At 41.1% G+C, this 18,202-nt stretch overlaps 1 protein-coding gene across 1 annotated transcript; it reads right to left on the bottom strand.

The window, feature by feature from the left end:
• Positions 1-864: 864 nt before the first annotated feature.
• On the bottom strand, positions 865-12,356 carry plekhn1 (pleckstrin homology domain containing, family N member 1). The gene is made up of 16 exons (XM_015967677.3): positions 12,166-12,356; positions 10,768-10,858; positions 10,526-10,687; positions 9,738-9,818; positions 9,177-9,267; positions 7,485-7,618; positions 7,045-7,194; positions 5,953-6,033; positions 5,806-5,881; positions 5,454-5,599; positions 4,684-4,836; positions 3,898-4,134; positions 3,375-3,530; positions 2,520-2,765; positions 2,250-2,310; positions 865-1,624 (listed from the first exon to the last, which is right to left on the bottom strand). The coding sequence occupies exons 1-16, from the start codon at positions 12,237-12,239 to the stop codon at positions 1,440-1,442; spliced, it is 2,124 nt and encodes a 707-aa protein (XP_015823163.3). The 5' UTR covers positions 12,240-12,356; the 3' UTR covers positions 865-1,439.
• Positions 12,357-18,202: the final 5,846 nt, after the last annotated feature.

Here is an 18,202-nt window from a genome sequence, read left to right as displayed (position 1 = left end):
TCATTATTCTAGAGAAGAAACAGACCTGATGCACATAGCGTGGCAGAATAGGGCAGTTTTATTATATGTACCCAGGTAAGGCACATATGTTTATCCTATGTACTCTAATACTTCAGAGCCATGAGATATAAAGTAAGTCCAACAGTTTGATAAATGTAACGAGATTTAAAATTCACATTTTACGTTTTACATTTTTATGCAACATAAAATATTGTGCAAACCAGGACAGAATGTTTACTGTAGCGCTAAGTCCACAATTTCGTTACTAAACTCTCCAAAACATCTTTCTGCTGGTGGCAGAAGGACAAAGCGAGGACAGCCAGTTTGCTGTAAAATGAAATAGCCAATCGTAGTAGAGCTTTTCTAGCCAATCAGGGACGAGAAAGATGGGACCTTCCTTGGACATCCTAGAATTCCAAATGACGTGCGCGGGCGAGGCATCTAGTAATATATATGATATCTTCCACCAACAAGTCAAATGACCGATTAGAATGAACTACATTAATGTTTATTTATACACAACGAAACAGTTAAAATCACTGCATTTCAATTAGTTAATGGTTATTTTATGTATAGTATGTTTAATTTTTATTTCTTTAGTTTACACATTTATTGTAAAATCAAAACACATTCATTCTTTAAGGAGAGCACATGAATAAAAATTCTTAATGGGTTCACATTAACAGTTATAATATATTGTTTGACCTAACTTTAAAACATGAGAGCAATAGTTTTTGTTTAGCATATCTACATTTATGAATATACCATTTGGCTGTTTTCCTTTAATCTGTCTTTGTTTTTAAAGTATGCAAAAACTTATATGTTTTTTAAGTTTAGAAAAAATGTCTTCAGAACGTAGGGACATAAACTTTGGGTATATTTTATTTAAAATATTAATAAAAAATGCATCAAACAAACATAAAAAGCCACACAGGTATCAGTGAAGTGCTGGAAAATTCTGACATCAGCACCTCTTACAAAATCAGTTAAAGCTACAACTACCTGCTTTGGCAATATTGCATAATTAAATAACAAATGTACAACATTTACACAAATATAAACATATTATTTTGTAAAATAAGTTCCAGTGGAATGTTTTTGTTTCTTGATTTAGAAAAATAATTATATATACATAACTTAAAGCTCGTTTGAAAACCTTGGAGCTCCTGCATGTTGCCCAGTGATAGTGCAGTAAATAAAATAATATTAGAGCTACATAATTTGTAACACACTCTCTTGTCTTCTCTTAAATGTTACATAATAAATACACAACTGAATCCGTCACAGTCTACCATCTGATCGAGCACTTCCTGTCATTTGTTGCTTCATTCTGTACTCTCTAGGCGAAACTCAGGCTGGGATTGTAAGCTTTTATTATCCCTCTGATAGCGATCTGGTGTTTGCACACGTCCAGACGAGCACCAGGCTTTTGTTTTGTTTCATGACCATCTCTGCTGAGTCGTCATGGGACCAAGGCCTCGGGCCCCAAAGTCTGATCCTGTCCAGTGTGTTGAAATTCCAGAGAGCGGCTGAATCATTCCAGTCTCACCGTCGTACTCCCAAATGTTGTCATAGTCCATTTCCTGGTCATCTGGATCTGTGGGTTCCAGGTATGAGTGGCGATCTGCGGGAGTGAGAGAAGATTTAGTTGTAAACTTAAACTTTGCCCAGATTCTTCGAACTTGGACGCAGAGCTTTACTGTAAAACCTGTAGAGTAGCATGCCACTGCTGCTACACTTTCATCGTTTAACATTCCTAACAGCGTCGGAGGATAAAAGCTGAGGAATGAAACCACATAGCGGGAGCATGTTCAAGTCTTTCTCTGCAGTGAGCCGTCCTGTGTTGAGCTGTCAGTCACAATAGAGGCGTGTTTCCTTTCTGACTCGTGTTTTCTTACAGTAATTTATTTCCTGTAGACAACTCTGAGCTGCTCTAAGCAGCATTTCAGCAGCCAACTTCACGCACCTTTACCTGCCGACAGATTCAAATGCTTAAGCAATCTAATCCAAGTGCACTGAGTGTTAAATGTAATGTTTACTAGAGTAATGTTCTGTGTCGTTGGTGGACAAGCAGGCTTCCATACTTAAAGCTTGTTGTGAATTATGACACATCGCTGTTATAGATTTGAACAAAAGACAATTAATTGTCACTTTAACTGTTGATTTAAACTTATTTCACAGCGACATCCTTGAGTTCCCGCTGAAGCACCTGAAGGAATCAGATCAGTGTTTGTGTCTTCAGCACTTACCAGGGGAGTAACTATAAGGCATCTGAGAGGCGCTCCTTGCGCAGCTCGACGGGAGAGGGATCTGTCGGCAGATGAGAAAACAGAGAGTCACTTCCTGCGATGAGCTACAACAAACATTCTACTCTCCCTAAAGTATGTATTTCATCTGCGGCATCTGTTTAAATATCGCCTTCAGTGTGAGTACACACACTTACTTCACTACTTGACTTTGTTCTGCAGCATTCCAGAAACTGGAGTGCCCTGGGAGAGGTGGATCTCGGTGCTTCTCACCTGCTCTTGAACTTGGCCGGGTACAGGTAGCAGTTTCAGCCTGGACACGGCCTCGGCTCTCTGCCCCGGTTGGCTCTGAGAGGATTCCGGGTCGGGACCCGGGGCCTTTGCGTGGGAGTTGGTCAGGACCAGGCTTCTCCTGCAGCGTCTGCCCAGCGGCGGGGTCTGCAGTTTGAAGGAGGAAGGAAGGAGCTGCGTGTCCTGGTGGTGGGGTCGGTGCTGCATTGGTTCGTTCCAGCTCTGGTGCTAAAAAACAAAATACTTTATGTTTTAGTCACCTGTTTTCTAAACACTTCAAAGTTCCACCTACTTTTAATACACGTTGAACTTCAGTTAGCATTTCCAAAAGGGTTAAAATCCTCAGAGAACCCAATTCCATCATAAATAATGTGTGTGTGTGTGTGTGTGTGTGTGTGTGTGTGTGTGTGTGTGTGTGTGTGTAGCATTTCCAAAAGGGTTAAAATCCTCAGAGAACCCAATTCCATCATAAATAATGTGTGTGTGTGTGTGTGTGTGTGTGTGTGTGTGTGTGTGTGTAGCATTTCCAAAAGGGTTAAAATCCTCAGAGAACCCAATTCCATCATAAATAATGTGTGTGTGTGTGTGTGTGTGTGTGTGTGTGTGTGTGTGTGTGTGTGTGTGTGTGTGTGTGTGTGTGTGTGTTTGTGTGTGTGTGTGTGTGTGTGTGTGTGTGTGTGTGTGTGTGTGTGTGTGTGTGTGTGTGTGTGTGTGTGTGTGTGTGTGTGTGTGTGTCTGTGTGTGTGTGTGTGTGTGTGTGTGTACTCTTGTTTGATATCAGGAGAGCTGTGCAGCTGTAAACTGAAACACTGGATCCAGTATCTTTGACCCACTTACCAGTGGCCTGGCCTCATCCAGGGAGTAGACTTCTGGGCTGCAGGGCTCGTCATACAGAGGTGACAGCGGCTGCCGCGGGGCGCACATGTCTGAGTGACGCTGCGTGGCGTTCGGAGGGTAGTTTAGGGATGTCTGTGGCGTGCTCCAGCTGTTAGACTGAAAGTAAAGGATTGAGACAAGATCAAGAGTTTTTCTTATTAGAATTAGTCCAGAAGTGGAATAAACAAAGGTTTACTGTTATCAGGAACAGGAGAGTAATACACTCTGATCAGAATACTTCTCTCAGACTGGGTTACACTTTGCTTATGAATCATAATAAACATTTATTTCTATGCATCATTAAGTAAATTGATCTCTCAACTCCTGTTTGCACAAATGCCGACCTTTCCCCATCTGTTGGCACCATAAAGAAGAGCAGCCCTCTTAGCCTGCTGCTCGGTGTTTCTATTTCAGTTACTGCACACATGGCATATAGTCTCACAGGGAATATTTGGTTATCAAGTTATATGCCAGACTGAATTACCTTGACGAGTGGGGCTTTCTCCGGGCGCTGAGAACTGGCGTGTTGCGGTCCGGAGTATGGTTTGCTGTAGATCTGAGAGCTCTCTGCAGGTTGGAGGTAGGAGGAGCTGTGCAGAGGCGAGGAGTAGCGCAGCGACAAAGGCCTGTGGTCACGCTCAGGCCTGGTGTGGGAGGACACGCTGCTGGTTCTGCTGTCCAGCCGAGCGGTCTCAGTCGAGGAGGGACGGCTGGAATTGTACTGCAGGTGCAAAAAAAAATCACAAACTAAAGTCAGCCGAGCAGCAATTACACACTGGACTCTTCATCTTTGGGTTTTAAGCACCTCCTCTGTTTTCAGTAAACAAAGTCATCTGGAAGTGAGAGAAAAGGATCTCCATCAGATTAAGTGGGAGGGTCACAAGTTTCCCACCAGCATCGTTTTATCGGGGCACTCAGCTCTCTCTTTAAGCTAATTGGATGGCAGCTTCAGCGCTCCTCTCCTGGAGGAGTTCAGCAAAAACTCCTGATAATGACGAGTGCTTCATAAAGAGATCCAACCCCGCATCACATCCAGACTTATCTTGTTTGTTTTGTGTATTCGTTCACCATCTGAGCACGTAACTGGAGCACTTTGTTCTCCAGTCCTTGCTTAATAATTAACACTTAGAGAGAGGTGTTGCTGATTTCCATTAAAACGATCTCCGTGCAGAAACCAGAAGGTGTTTTAATGCTGTGGAAAGATTTCACCGACTGTTTCGTTAACCTTATCGAGTCGGGATTATTAAACAGAAGCTCACGGCTGACTCACACAGAGAGGTTCAGCGTATCCCGGGGACAAAATGTTTCCTTCATGGGCAGGCAGCTGAAGGTTTTGGGACCCGTGTCCACTTGATGACTGGCTGTACTTAAGAGACTCCACTCGCCCTTGGCTGTTTCCGCTCCACCTGTCGAACTTTGGTGCCTGGAAACGGAATAACACAATAGAATATTCAGTTTTTTGGAAAGAGGCTTTAAAATGCCAGCAGAACTTTTCCAAGTTTGTCTTTTGGAGGTTTTGATGAAATTCTGACAAACGAGGAAAGGCCAGAAAAGTTCAACTGAGATCCTTGGTGCCTCGGATTAAATATGACCCAGACTGGATTTAGGTTCACAGATGACACATACCTTTGGGTATACGATTCATTTACTCCTATACGACATAATTGGCACGTACATGTAAAGCATATCTATAGTTCATTTCACACAAGACACCCAAGAGACGGAAACACCTTCTTCTCATTTCAGTGTTGTGTGTCAAATGTCTGCAGAAAGAAGGGGTGCTGTTTAGGCTCTAAACCAGTAAAGGTGGTAGTCACAGAGCTGAGTTGGAGTGTAGGTGTGAAGTGTGACGGGCTGCACGTTCAGGGATTCATTCTAACAAACACCGGCTTCATGTACATGAGCAGACTGTTGCAGGGCGTCGTGCAGGCTAAGATCAAAGGGGGGGGGGACGGGACCATCCTTTTGTAAATCATCAACAGCTGTGAACAGTGACATCATCACACTTACGCGGTGAAAGTAAAAGGGAACAGCCCTCACCTCTGTGTTCGTAGGGGTGTAGATGATGTCATACACCGGGGGCGGGGGGCTGACAACAGGCACGTCAGCAGCTTTGAAATGCTGGATCCAGTCACAGAACTCGGTCCTATCCAGACAGGACACCACTATGGGGTTGATCATTTTGCCTGGGGGGGGGGGGGGTAAACAAAGGGTGTCATTTGGTCTGCTTGCTCGCTGGAATGTGCTTTAGTAAGGATAAAACCCTCCCATTCATAGAGGGGCTTCGTTCTATGACGGCAGCAGTTCCAAGAGGGAGGTCACTCAAAGGCACTTGGGAGTGTGTGCTTCTTATTGAGTGTTTTCAGAAGAAAACGTGATTCACTGTTCTTACCTTCAATCTTAAAGGTGTTGGGCTTGACGTCCTGACAGGGAGTGGTGACGGTAATCATGTTGAGTGGAAGTTTGCCCTGTAATCAGAGTAAATCTTTAATACTACTCACATAATCCAGGTTTGACAGTAAAGGACGGTCTGCTGCACCTTATAGAAGAGCCTGTCGCTTTCCTCTGATAGGATGATCAGGGTGGATGGGTACATCACCAGCAATCTGTCACTCTTCTCCTGAACATGTAAGATGATGACAGCATGTACACGTTTTAGATAACACACCATTCTGTGATTTTTTTTATTTTTATTATCAAGTATAAAACTCTAAAGTACACGTAATTCCAGTTTTCTAAAAGTGTTTCTCAACCTGAACACTGTTATCAGTTGTTTTTACTCTGAGGCCAACTCCAAAGATAAACGGTACCTAAGTACCTTTCATGGAAAAGAAAGTGAGCCCTGATAACTTCAGGGAAAGATAAAACCACAAGACAAGGCACAGAGTGAACCATGAGACCCGGAGCGAGTTTTTAAAAAAGCACAGGATTTATCTTTTAATTCTGCGTTGAGAGGCACGCTTTAAACCCCGCAGAGGTCGAACCAGTTTGTGAGACTTTTGAAGGTGCAGCAGATCCAGAGTTTATGTTTCTTCTCTCTTGTGGGGTGTGTCTGAACAGACAGCTGACATTCCAGCCGTGAGGTGAGTTGAGTCGCTGTGTGAGCCGAGCGAATGCCTCTCACACGCCCAAGGCACTAAATCACATCAATAGATATGCCGCTGCTTCTCATAAAGAATTAACAGATATCCCTGCAAAGGCATGTCATGATTACAGTGTTGATTAACGGCTTGTTTTGGCATCATTCACAGGGATCTTGCTTGATTTCATTCGATGGGGTTGAATATTTCACTCAGTTGGTTTATGCATCTCTGACTCTGTGGTGCAACGTGAGAATAAAACACGCTGTATAGATAAACAACCGGAAGAGAGTAATTTGCTATAAAACATGGACACCACCCTTTTCTCTCCTTGCACTGTGTTGAGGTAATGCATTGCACAATGTGAAAAACCATGTGAGTCACCTGGATTTAGAGCACTGATATTATCCTGCTTTTTATTTATCGTGAGAAAAAGTTCCCACGGCTTTGAAAACACATTAGCATTATGAGTGACAGCCTGTTACGCTGTGGGTTTCCAAAGTTTGGTAAGAGGTCTGGGGGTGGTGAGAGAAGCAGCTGTGACGTCATACCTGACAGGGCAGGTGCTGCAGTCGGACTTTGGTGACGTAGGTGATGGGGCCCAAGCTGTCCCGCTGAGAGCCCTCCCACTCATAGATGGGCTCTCTGTTGATAGACTTCCTCAGGTCCACTCTTCCAATGTGACCTTTGCTCTGGTTCATCTGTAGATACACATCAGATCACAGAAGTTAGACAGTATCACCGCCAGATGAACAGAAATATGTGTTATGATGTGGTCCAGATCTCTCCCTAGCATTCAGGCAGAAGCACGCAGTGATCATTACTCACTGTATTTACACAGTCACACATCCTGTTTTATCAGGAGCGGCTGGAAATGAGGCTAATGTGCCAGGCGGAATCAAACATGCGATCGAGTTTTGAAATGAGATGTTTGAATTGATCCCGGTGTGGCAAACACAAAAAGAAATTAGACAGCTCTCATTAGACTTACTCTCACTCTGGTGCAGGTTTCAGGCGTGGTAGCAGAACCTCCGTTCACCTCGATGTTTTCTGTGAGCAGGCTGAACCACAGGTCCATCTCCTCCTGGCTGCCGTAGTAGACAATGATGGGATTCAAGCTGACACCTGCAGGGTTCAAAGGTTACAAAGGCATGCAGAGAAAGAGTCGTTATCTGTCTTTTTAAAAAATCTTTTCTGTTATGTTAGCACAGAGTTTATTTGTTTACACCATGTTACGCAACAAGTGCAATAAATGCTAACACATGTTCAGAACAGTAAACCAGATGTGGATCCCTCACTGACCTGCGGCCTCATAGCAAACAGATCAGAGGGAATAGACGGAGTCGGGATGATGAGAGCTGCAATCTCCCTCCACCCATCAGTCCCACACATACCAAAGATAACCAGCATTTGATTTCATTCCAGTTTATGGCTTTGTACTCTAATAATCTACCGAAGCCCAAATGTTGACTTCTCCGTTTTTCAGGCCAGATCCTCATTAGGGACCGTGCCCGTAACCATTCCTATAAATTCTTTCACTCCTTAAAAAGTTTAGTTTTCTCAGTAGAAATCCAGCCAATGAAAACTCATTTAAACCTCCAGTTAGTTCACAGGGGCCACAAGCTATTGTTAAAAGCAATTATTCATTATTAACCTACGTTTACAACCACGTTTATCTAGATTATGTGGGAGCTTCCGGGAATTCTCGAACATCCTCTTGAATCGTGTGTGCTTCGTCACCATCTAACTCACCACCACTCATCTCAGAGGGGAAACATCCACTACATATCTTCCATTTGACTCAGATTTTTATTCAACTTCCTGTCAGTGATGCCTCCCAAAAGGCAAATGAGACTTCGTATTTGAATAGGAAAAGAGGAAACGTGAAGCCAAAAACTAACAAAGTAGAGCTGGGAACCTCGCAAACACAAATCCCAACAAAGGAACACCAATGAGGGCCAACGTTGTGACAGCAGGGACTTCAGCGGGAATGTAAAGATAAACAGGAGTTATTTGTACACAGTTCTGGATTCAGTTTAAAGCTTTTAATATTTAATAAAGAAATATGGGGATTTGTTCAATTAAGTTAAAGATCAAAAACTTTTTTTCATTCATAAAGGACACAGACCAGATCTGTTGAATGTACCATGGATTATACTCTTTGACGAGACGAAGAGCGATAGCCGGGCTTTTCTATGCGACAGCTGGGTTCGCAGAGATGCACCTGTTGTCTAACAAGCTTTTAAAAGCTAGTTTACCCCCCGACCGGAGGGGACGGAGGCCCGGCTTTAGTCGGTCTTGGGTCAGACGGGAGGTGAAAAGGTGAAGAGGGTCGTTGAAACGTGATAACACAAGCAGGAAATGCCAAAACCGTGAAATAGTGTGGCATTTTTAATAGATTTTTTTTTTACTTTAACTAATGACAGATTAGACACACCATCAATGGCTACAAAACAATGACACTTATACTTATTACAGAAGGAGAATTCAGCCTCCGCGCCCACAGTCATCCAGCTTTGGCTGTTTAAATCAGACCCCGACATAGACACTCTGGATTTTTATTCGGAAAGACTGATTATACAAACTCAGCAGAGCCAATAAAACAAAACTGACAATTATAAAATACCAGCGCTGTGCGCCAACACCCACACAGTTTTTGTGTGCATGATTTATTTTTTCTCACCGTTTATTTGGAAGGCATATTCCTGAGGTTGGCTGTGGTTGCAGTTCTGCTGCAGGTTGGAGATGGTGAGCTCTTTCAGTGGAAGAGTCCCCTGTGGGGAAAAAAAATCAATTTACACTTTTTAAGATGGGAATATTTACAAATTTAGAACTTATTCGCATCAATCCTCTCTCTTAGCGTTTAAAATGAAGATTGAACTCTAGAGTTGTGTTCACCAAAAACAAAACAAGCGAGTTTGACAAGGACTCATAAATCAGTGATGTATCCCTGTCTGTCTTAGTTTTGAGGTAATCTGAAGTCTGACTAACACACAGGTGCTTCGTTGTCTCTTTTTAACATGAAGCTGAGCTCTGGAGAGCAGTGAAATGATGATTAACGGCACTTCTAAAAGGTTACGAGACAGCTGACGAAACTTAATCATACTTTCTGTGCACCAAATAAAAGTTCTGGTAGGCGGGATGCGAGTCAAAAATTAGGATTACAAAAGATTACATGATACGAAACCTATAAAACTCATGAAAGAGCTCCTAAAATAGCGTGGATCGGAGGGATGGAAAGTACCTGGTATGTTAGTCCAGTGGTGTTGTTTGAGACAAAATGAAGGTGTGTTTGGAAGAGATCCAGGTAGCAGTCATGAATATCCTGTAGAGAAATTAAGAAAAAACGTGTCCTGGTTTAATGGGAATTAATATTTAACGAGTACTGATCAGGATTCTCCCCAACAGGAATCAGATTTATCAGTTAATCTGATGATTCATAGAAATGTTCCTCCCTAAAAGACCAAACACCTTCTATGCAGTTTATTTTATGTTAAAAACACAGTGTTCTCTCTCGCCATCATGACGTTATTCCTTTCATCAATCTTTTCTCCCTGCTCTCTGACAGAGCTGTTGTGCCGCAGCTCTGAAACACTGCAACTCCCCACCACAAGCAGCCGGCATGTCCTGTATCAGCCCGTGGGATCAGAGCAACTCTCTCTCTCCCCCGAGGTTCTCTGCTGGGAGATGTTTCACAACCGCAGCAGGAGGAAGCGTGCCCAAACACAGGCTGCTCAGCTTTTTATAGGAAACTGCTTGGATTATTCACAGCCAGCCACTGTGTCAAAATGAACATGGGTTGCAGCATGTTTTCAAAAGCTGCACAGCAACATCCTGTTACTTCTCAATGTTTTTTAAAGATTTGTACCTATCGGGGTATGCACAGATCATGAGGTGTCACCCTGACCTCAGTCGTTGTTAGAAACCGCAGTGACGACCTTACAGCTTTGTGTTTGTTTTTCTTTTACAGTTGCTTTCCTGATATTTCATCATGCACACAGGAGCGTGCTCATCCTTTTGTGTTCCTCTCACCTGGCAGTGGAGGAAACGGAAACGGACTTTGGAGCTGTGAATCATCCGCCCAAAGTTCTTCACGTTGATGCTGCTCTTCTTCCAACCGCTGGTCGGGTCGTAAAGAAAGGGAGGGTCCCATTTGGTGTTCTCTATGGTCTGGAGGTCTTTAGGAGACATTTCCTGCAACAGGTCACAGAGTTAGTTAAATCATACGGATTGATTGTCCTGTTTTCTCCATTTTCTAAGAGAAAGTACCTTACCTTCCTGGGGGTGACCGTGCATAAGATGTTGATGATGCTGTTGGACTTCTCCTGTCCTTCCTGGGGATTCTTCCTCCGAAATAAGCGACTGCTGCTCATCAGAGAAAAATGTCATATGTTACCACTGATCCAATTTCTTCTTATAGACGTGTAAATAAAAGCTTTTCCAGTGCTTTGTAAATTGTCTTAAATCAATCCGTTTCTTCCTTTGTCTTCTGTTGTTGACACCCATTGAAATGATAGAATCAGGCCTCTGATAGTGAGGATATGCATAAAGAAATCAGCATTCAATTGCCTCTTTGTTTTGTCTCTCCCTCATCTGTTACTACCACTGTCACATTTTCATGAGGAAGCACCCCTCTCTGCAGAGATAAGGCGAGAAGCGTTGCTTTTTACAGTCACAGCCTGTAGTTTATCTGCTTATCTGTGCATGTGTGTGCCAGCGTGCTCAGTGTGCAACAACGCAGGCTTTTGTTTGTGCTGGGAATCAAGGTCTGTGTTTTCAGGAAGTCCAGCTGTAATCATTCATGTGTGTTGAACGGATGGTGCCATTTTTAAATTCATTTCAAGCACAAAAGAAAAAAGTATGAAAGCCACATACGGTCATGTAAACTGCAGCTGTGTGAAAGACGCGTGTGTTGGAAGATAATAGGCAGGTTGTCGGTTTGCACGCCCAACATTCTCCAAGCCATCGCTGTGGCATTCAGGTCCATTCTTGGGGAGTACCTGAGCCTCACCTCATACAAAGACAGGCAACAGGAACACCGGCTGTGCTGAAACACTGATCCAACTTGGAACCTGAAGTTTGAGCCGTTTACTTAATTCATTTATTTCATTTATTTATTTTTTTATGTGAGCTTTTAAATTTCAGGACATGAGTGCTCTAGAGCTGGATGGGGCAAATCAGACTCAGGTGTGACAGTCCAGATGGGCACCAACATGTCCAGGCGTATAACCCTGGGTGGTAAAATTATATCAGACAGAATGTTTCAAAAATATCAGCTTGTGTTTATAATTTCCTTTGTATGAGTTACAGTGTTAGACATGTATTTAGAAAAAAAGCTATGACTTTTATCTTTTAATAATGTCCCATGAGTTAACATGATAACAAATGGGGTGAAGTTTTACCTTTTGTTTTAGATTAACTATATTTACTGACAGTTGGACGAGGAGTAAAACAGGAGATAACAGTAGAACTGATCAATGATGGCTGTCTGTTGGGTCCAGCACAAACCAAGGGCGATCCTGATTAGGATCCCTTTCATAAAATCCTCAGAAATACCAGGAATTCCTTCCAGCTGAAATACAAGAGTCTAAAATAACAAAGAGCAGCCAAGGACATGACATGTGCTCTGAGTACACACTGACACAAACTTAGATTAGATCAACTTTTCCTACCTGTTTCTGCGGATGAAACTCTTGCTGGAGAGTGCAAAGTTGTGCTGGGGGACACATGAGTTGCTGCTCCCCATGTTGCTCTGGTCTCTCCACTCTAGGAAAAACTGTAATCCGGCTCTGTGATGGATGAGTTTGTGCCCTGTGCTCCCTGCAGAAGTCAGACGTGTACTGAGGACTGGGTTGGGTGAGTGGTGCAAAGGAGTCTGAGTTTGTCTGCGTAAAAGGGGGGCGGAGTCCAGGACAGCGTCACAGTCTGTCTGTGTGGTGAATAAAGCTGTGGGATTCACACTCACCAAGAGCTGCTCCTGTGTGCTAAATCAATCCACACAACAAAGGTGGGACAGGGCTGGGGAGAAGTGTACCACTTCACACCTCTCAGGGGCCAAATGGAGCTCTATTAGGGGTCGCTGTGGTGGACGCCAATCACTGGGAGGACAGGGACTTACCACTGGCATGTCCAGACATGAAAATACATCCACACTTGGGTTTTCTATTTATTACTGGCCTTCATCACAGACGTGTCATTTTGAAACTCAGTATCTGGGGAGTTTAATGTTTCATCATGCCTCCCTATTGTTTATCTTTCAATAGGTTAATTACAGCACATATATACAAAAATAAACACATTATTGTTATATTTAATCACAGGATGCAAATGGATCAGATTACATCTGGTTCTAACAGATTATGACATATAGATTAGATAGTTTTGTTAAATATTAAAAGAAGACACTGCTGATGTGTCAACATTGTCTTAGTGTGTGCAAACTTGCCTTATTTAAATGACAGGAGGTTGTTTCTGAGTAAAATACACACAACCTAAAGGTTTTAAAGCCAAATAATTTAAAAACAAGGTTTTTAGTAAGACGTTTTCTTTATAAATCAGACTGTTGTTCTCTACTTTTGGAAGCAGTTTAGATTAATTCATCACTGAGCTTAAAATCTGCCTTTTTACTTCCCTAAAAACAGATCTAACTTTTCTAAATTGACTCACTTTAGAAAATATGTCATTTTCCTGAGCTGATCGTTTTAAACAGATACTGACACATGGTGGTATCAGTCAAGTCCAACACTCATGTTTGCTTTGCTCATTTATGAGGTCATTGTCTTGTAGTGAGCTGCTCTCCTGTCATAACATGAAATGTGTGCTGCGGTTTTTCAGTTGATCCAACCTGCTCGACCTGTTGGCTGCTGAAATTGATACACCTGAGGCATCAACAGTCATCACCTTGTAGAGCTGTTTTAGTCAAGTAGGTGACATTTGAGACCTTATTTGACAAATTGAGGTATTTTTTATTCAATGTCAGAAAACCTGTTTCCCTTATTAAAATGGGGGGGGGGGGGGGGGGGATCATACTGCTGTTTTACGTGAAACTATTTGAAATAGACTAATGTTTCATTTTCTCACATCTTAGACACTTTTTTCAGAGAAGATTTTATTAATACAGTCTGTAAAGACTGTGCTCCCTGGCCCTGCCTCCCGCATGCCTCCATCCTAGTTATCTCTTTAGTTGTGCTGCTATAGGCTAAACAGCTGGAAAAGAAGAGGAGGAAGAAGAAACAATATTTTATGTAGCACCTCTAAAGATAAAAATCATGAGACAATTCACAAAAAAAATTTAAAGATTTTTTTAAATGATTAAAAATTTAATAAAATTGAGAAAATAAAAATTGTGATGTAAAAAAAATCTACATTCTACATTCTGCTACTTTCTTCTACCACTACTCTCTATTTGCATTATTTCCTGTTACTTCAGCTGTTACCTTTCTCTATTATTTTCTCTCTAAGTGTTTTTCTCCCCAGAAGAAGCTACACTGGCGTTCTGCTGAGCTGTGGTGGCGGATGGCTGCTTATACTGAGACAGGATCCTCTGGAGGTTTCTTCCTGTTAAAAGGGAGTTTTCCTCTCCACTGTCGCTAAATGCTTGCTTAGTATGAGGATTGCTGTAAAGTCACTGACACTAGTCAGTGACTTGATGCAATTTGCTGGGTTCCTTACATAGGAAACTTTTTACTGATTGGCTTAATGAACTGACCTGTAGTGGAATGTTTACTATGTGAAGTGCCTAGAGACGACTCTTGTCGTGATTTGGCGCGACATAAATAAACTGAATTAAATTTAATATTACACGATTAAGAAGATGTGGTAAGTTAAAGGTAAAAAATTAAAAAGTAACAGAAGACAGAATATACTGAAAGTTTGCAAAGCCTCAGAATGACTACCTAAAGGTACCAAATTCCAGCTCTGTTGAGCTGCCGTTCCAGATATAGAGCAGGAGGATGCAAAAATTAGCATCCACAATTATTGTATTGTGTAATAAATCTTATTTGGACACTTTTTTAACTTAATTTACAAAAATGTAGGATTCAGTGTTTTATGCAGTCATTTAAAACACATTCATCAGCCAGAAAAGAGACATACTTTTCTGACTATGAAATATAAAATGATTTTTATTTTAGCTTTATAACTAAGTTTTAAGCTTTTTCAGAAACCATTTTTTGTTGATAAAGAAATTATTTGGAAATTCATGAAAATTGTTGAAGCTACAAAAAGCACCTATCATTCCCGTAGAAAACAAATGTCTGGAAAAGTGACTCACTCTCTGTCAGCTTGCTGTAAAAACACCTCAGAGGTCGACCCAGTTTCAGGTTTCCACTTTTCCATCTTAATTAACTTTATTTCCTTCTGAGATATGCACCATCTATTGCACAGGAGACGTCTCAAGGTGCAACGATGCTAAAACAAAAATACACCATGAATCAGAGTTAGGCAAAGACGTTAGTTTACTCCAGAAACATTTTTTCTTTAGTGTTTTAAAATTTGTATAAATATATTTTATTCAAGACTAATTACCAATTTTAATCACAAGAAGCTAAACTTGTATAATGATGGTGGTGGGTTATTGCAAACATATATGCTAACGTGTTTTTTATGATTTAAACATATTTTCATATAACTGATAATATTCCAACTTTTCACATTACTTAATGAAAGAAAGACAAAAAGGACAAAATCAAACTTCACAGTCCCTCAATGTGTGTGTGTGTGTGTGTGTGTGTGTGTGTGTGTGTGTGTGTGTGTGTGTGTGTGTGTGTGTGTGTGTGTGTGTGTGTGTGTGTGTGTGTGTGGTTGAACTTTGGATCTCCAAAAAAAAAAAAATCACTCATTTGTGTTTTTCCAGACTCAGCGGGTGACTGCACCGGTGCTAAAGTGACACCTCGGGCCACTAAAGTGGTGTTTGGGTATGAGGTCCTAAACATCAGGTGTCCAACTGAGAACCTGATGTGCTAGAGTTCTCACGGAGAACAACCATAAAGAAACTTTAATTAGACCACGGCCCTCCTTTGAAAGCAAGATCAGTCAGTATTAGAATCAGTTTATAATCTCAGCTTCTCTCACTCGTAGATCATTATAAACAAAGAAACACCAGTCTTTAAAAAAAGAGGTGAAAAACGATAGACATAAACATACAAGGTCTTTAATGGAAAATTGTATTTGATCTAAGGAAATGATTTTGTTGTGTACATCTATGGAAATCAGAACATCAGATGAACATAAAACCTCAGCAAAGAAAACTACACGAAAAAACAACACAAATAAAACTTGGCACACAGATGCATCCCATCACTCCAGACCTTTTTATATTAGGGTTGAAGGTGTTTCAAAACTAAAAATCCTCAAAACATCTAAAAATGCTAAAATAATTGTCAAAAAAACTTCACAAACACATAATGTATGGAAATAAGAATAAATAATTCTCATTTAACATTGATCAGGAAATACTTGCAGCAAGATGGAAAAAACAACATAACTGACAAGGAAACAAACTTACGGACATAAAAGAGGAATTTTGGCAAAAGCAAGAAGTATGAGGAAACTAAGACCGTATCTGACTAAAAATACAAGCACCAGGAAAGTATTAACAAGCCCAAAGTTACAATGAAAAAGGGACAGGAACAAGTTTAATTACAGTAATTACTTTTTCTAAGTTTTAATATATTTATGATTTTTGCTCGATTTGTTACTGTAAAAGAAGTTAATTTACATCTAATTAAGGATCCGTGAGACATAAGATTCCATAGTAAATATGAAATCAATCTTACGGACCATTGGGTTATATTAATCATAACATTGTCGTTTCACAGATCGGTCAACATTGTATTATTGACTAACACTTTGTTTGATTAGCTTAATTAAAAAAAGAGTTCTTTGATTTATTAAAAGGAAAAAGTTCTTTCTTCAATCTTCCCTTGAACTGGAAAGAAAACAGTTTTAGAAGGGAACGCATGACCTTGAGGCAGTCTCATGCAGCCTAGTACTGTGTCAGAGGCATCTGTGGAGAGAGGTTAAATAACCTTCGGAGGAATAGCTCCTTCATCACGTTACATTACATTTCAGACTATTAAGATTTGGTCATTAACCCTCCCACTGTCCTAATGGGTATGACCCCACAAGGAAAGTTGACTACTGAGCAGGGTTGATGGTTTATCCCCTTGGGTCCATGTGGCAAGGGTGAGGAGTGAGCACCACCTCACCCCTGCCACGTGGACCTCAAACCATCAATCCTGCTCAATGGTCAACTTTCCTTGCGGGGTCATACCCATTAGGACAGCGGGAGGGTTAAACAGATAGATACAACATAAATTAAGGTGAAAATACTTTTTATATATTAGAGCATGATCGATCCTTGATAATCACATTCCAAACATAAGTTCACCATCAGCATCACCATAACGTGAACTAGTGGGTTACGTGAATTTAAAGTACAGCACCTTTTGGATTGTGGTCACCAGTCAAAAATACTTGACTGCACTCGTTTTCTTGCCCGTGAACTTTAGTCTGCTAAAGAAGAAGTGAGGGTGGGGCAGCAGGTAGAGACACGCCTACCTTGTCCTTAACAGACTCAGACTCTGCAAAACGCAACATAATAAATTAACATTTCAGTCTTATTTTGAAAAGACAACCCATGTTGTTTCTTGTGAGATGGAAACAGAAAGGAAGTTTGCTCTGCCTTTGCAACATGATCTGATTTTTCAAGTTTACACACTAGGAGCAGTTGTGGAGATGATAAAAGGAGCATAGCTCATTAGCTCCCTTTTTGCTGCATTTCATGATTGAAAATATGCAAAAAATTTGCAAGTGGGGAAGCATTTAGCACCTGAACCTTGAACTTAAACGTATTCTAATTTTACTAACGATTTTTGCCATTACTGGAACGTACTAGTAGATTATTTTCACCAGTTCAAATTTGCTAGTTTTTTGCAAACATATGTGCAGTTGTACATTTATTTTTATTTATTCAATCTTGAAGGCATACATTGTGCATTTTGTTTGAGATCAGTAGTGTGTGTGTGTGTGTGTGTGTGTAGGGCCAACCACAGGTGTGAATGCCATGTGTCTGAGGTCAACAAGAGTAAAGTGAGAGTGTTCAGCTGTCAGTTTAAATCACTGTGAAACAGGAGCACACTGAAGAGGTACGGAAGAAATGTGTAGAGAGCCTAGCAACGACATGTTTGCAACACAACTTTTAGTGTGCGTGTGTGTGTGTGTGTGTGTGTGTGTGTGTGTGTGTGTGTGTGTGTGTGTGTCCCTTTTCCAGTGCACGTAAGAAATGCACGGATAAAAAACGGCTGCTTTCACTTTCATCATGTTCCTTCAGATTATTGCCTCCAACCTTCATGTTTATTCAAGCACACGGAGAGAAGAGTCACACCTGAAAACATCTTTATTTCATTTTAAAGTGGAAGGTATTGCTCCATTCTGCAATAGTGCAAAATTCAACATTTCACATCTGCTGTAAATAAACATAAATAAACACATATCACAACATCAACCACAAACTGAAAATGGCTACAACAACCACATCAAAATTGCACAAATTAAATTAAGCAAAACTGAGCTATATGTACAATTCATTCTGTTGCATGAACTTGTGCATCTTTGCCGTAAAATCTATCCCTCACCCACTTAACTTTACAGAATATTAGATTTTCTATAAGGCCATCAGACACACCCCTCTTTGCACATAAATGTAAC

Source organism: Nothobranchius furzeri, chromosome 15 (assembly GCF_043380555.1).
Source record: "Nothobranchius furzeri strain GRZ-AD chromosome 15, NfurGRZ-RIMD1, whole genome shotgun sequence".
NCBI lineage: Eukaryota > Metazoa > Chordata > Actinopteri > Cyprinodontiformes > Nothobranchiidae > Nothobranchius > Nothobranchius furzeri.
This window is presented reverse-complemented; position numbering and strand designations above follow the sequence as displayed.

Coding starts and splice junctions, on each gene's coding strand:
- plekhn1 (XM_015967677.3), bottom strand. CDS start 12,239: ATGGGGAGCAGCAACTCATGTGTCCCCCAGCACAACTTTGCACTCTCC. Junction 4,837..5,453: donor ACACCCCTACGAACACAGAG/GTGAGGGCTGTT, acceptor TTCCGTTTCCAG/GCACCAAAGTTCGACAGGTG. Junction 2,766..3,374: donor TGGATGAGGCCAGGCCACTG/GTAAGTGGGTCA, acceptor TTTGTTTTTTAG/CACCAGAGCTGGAACGAACC.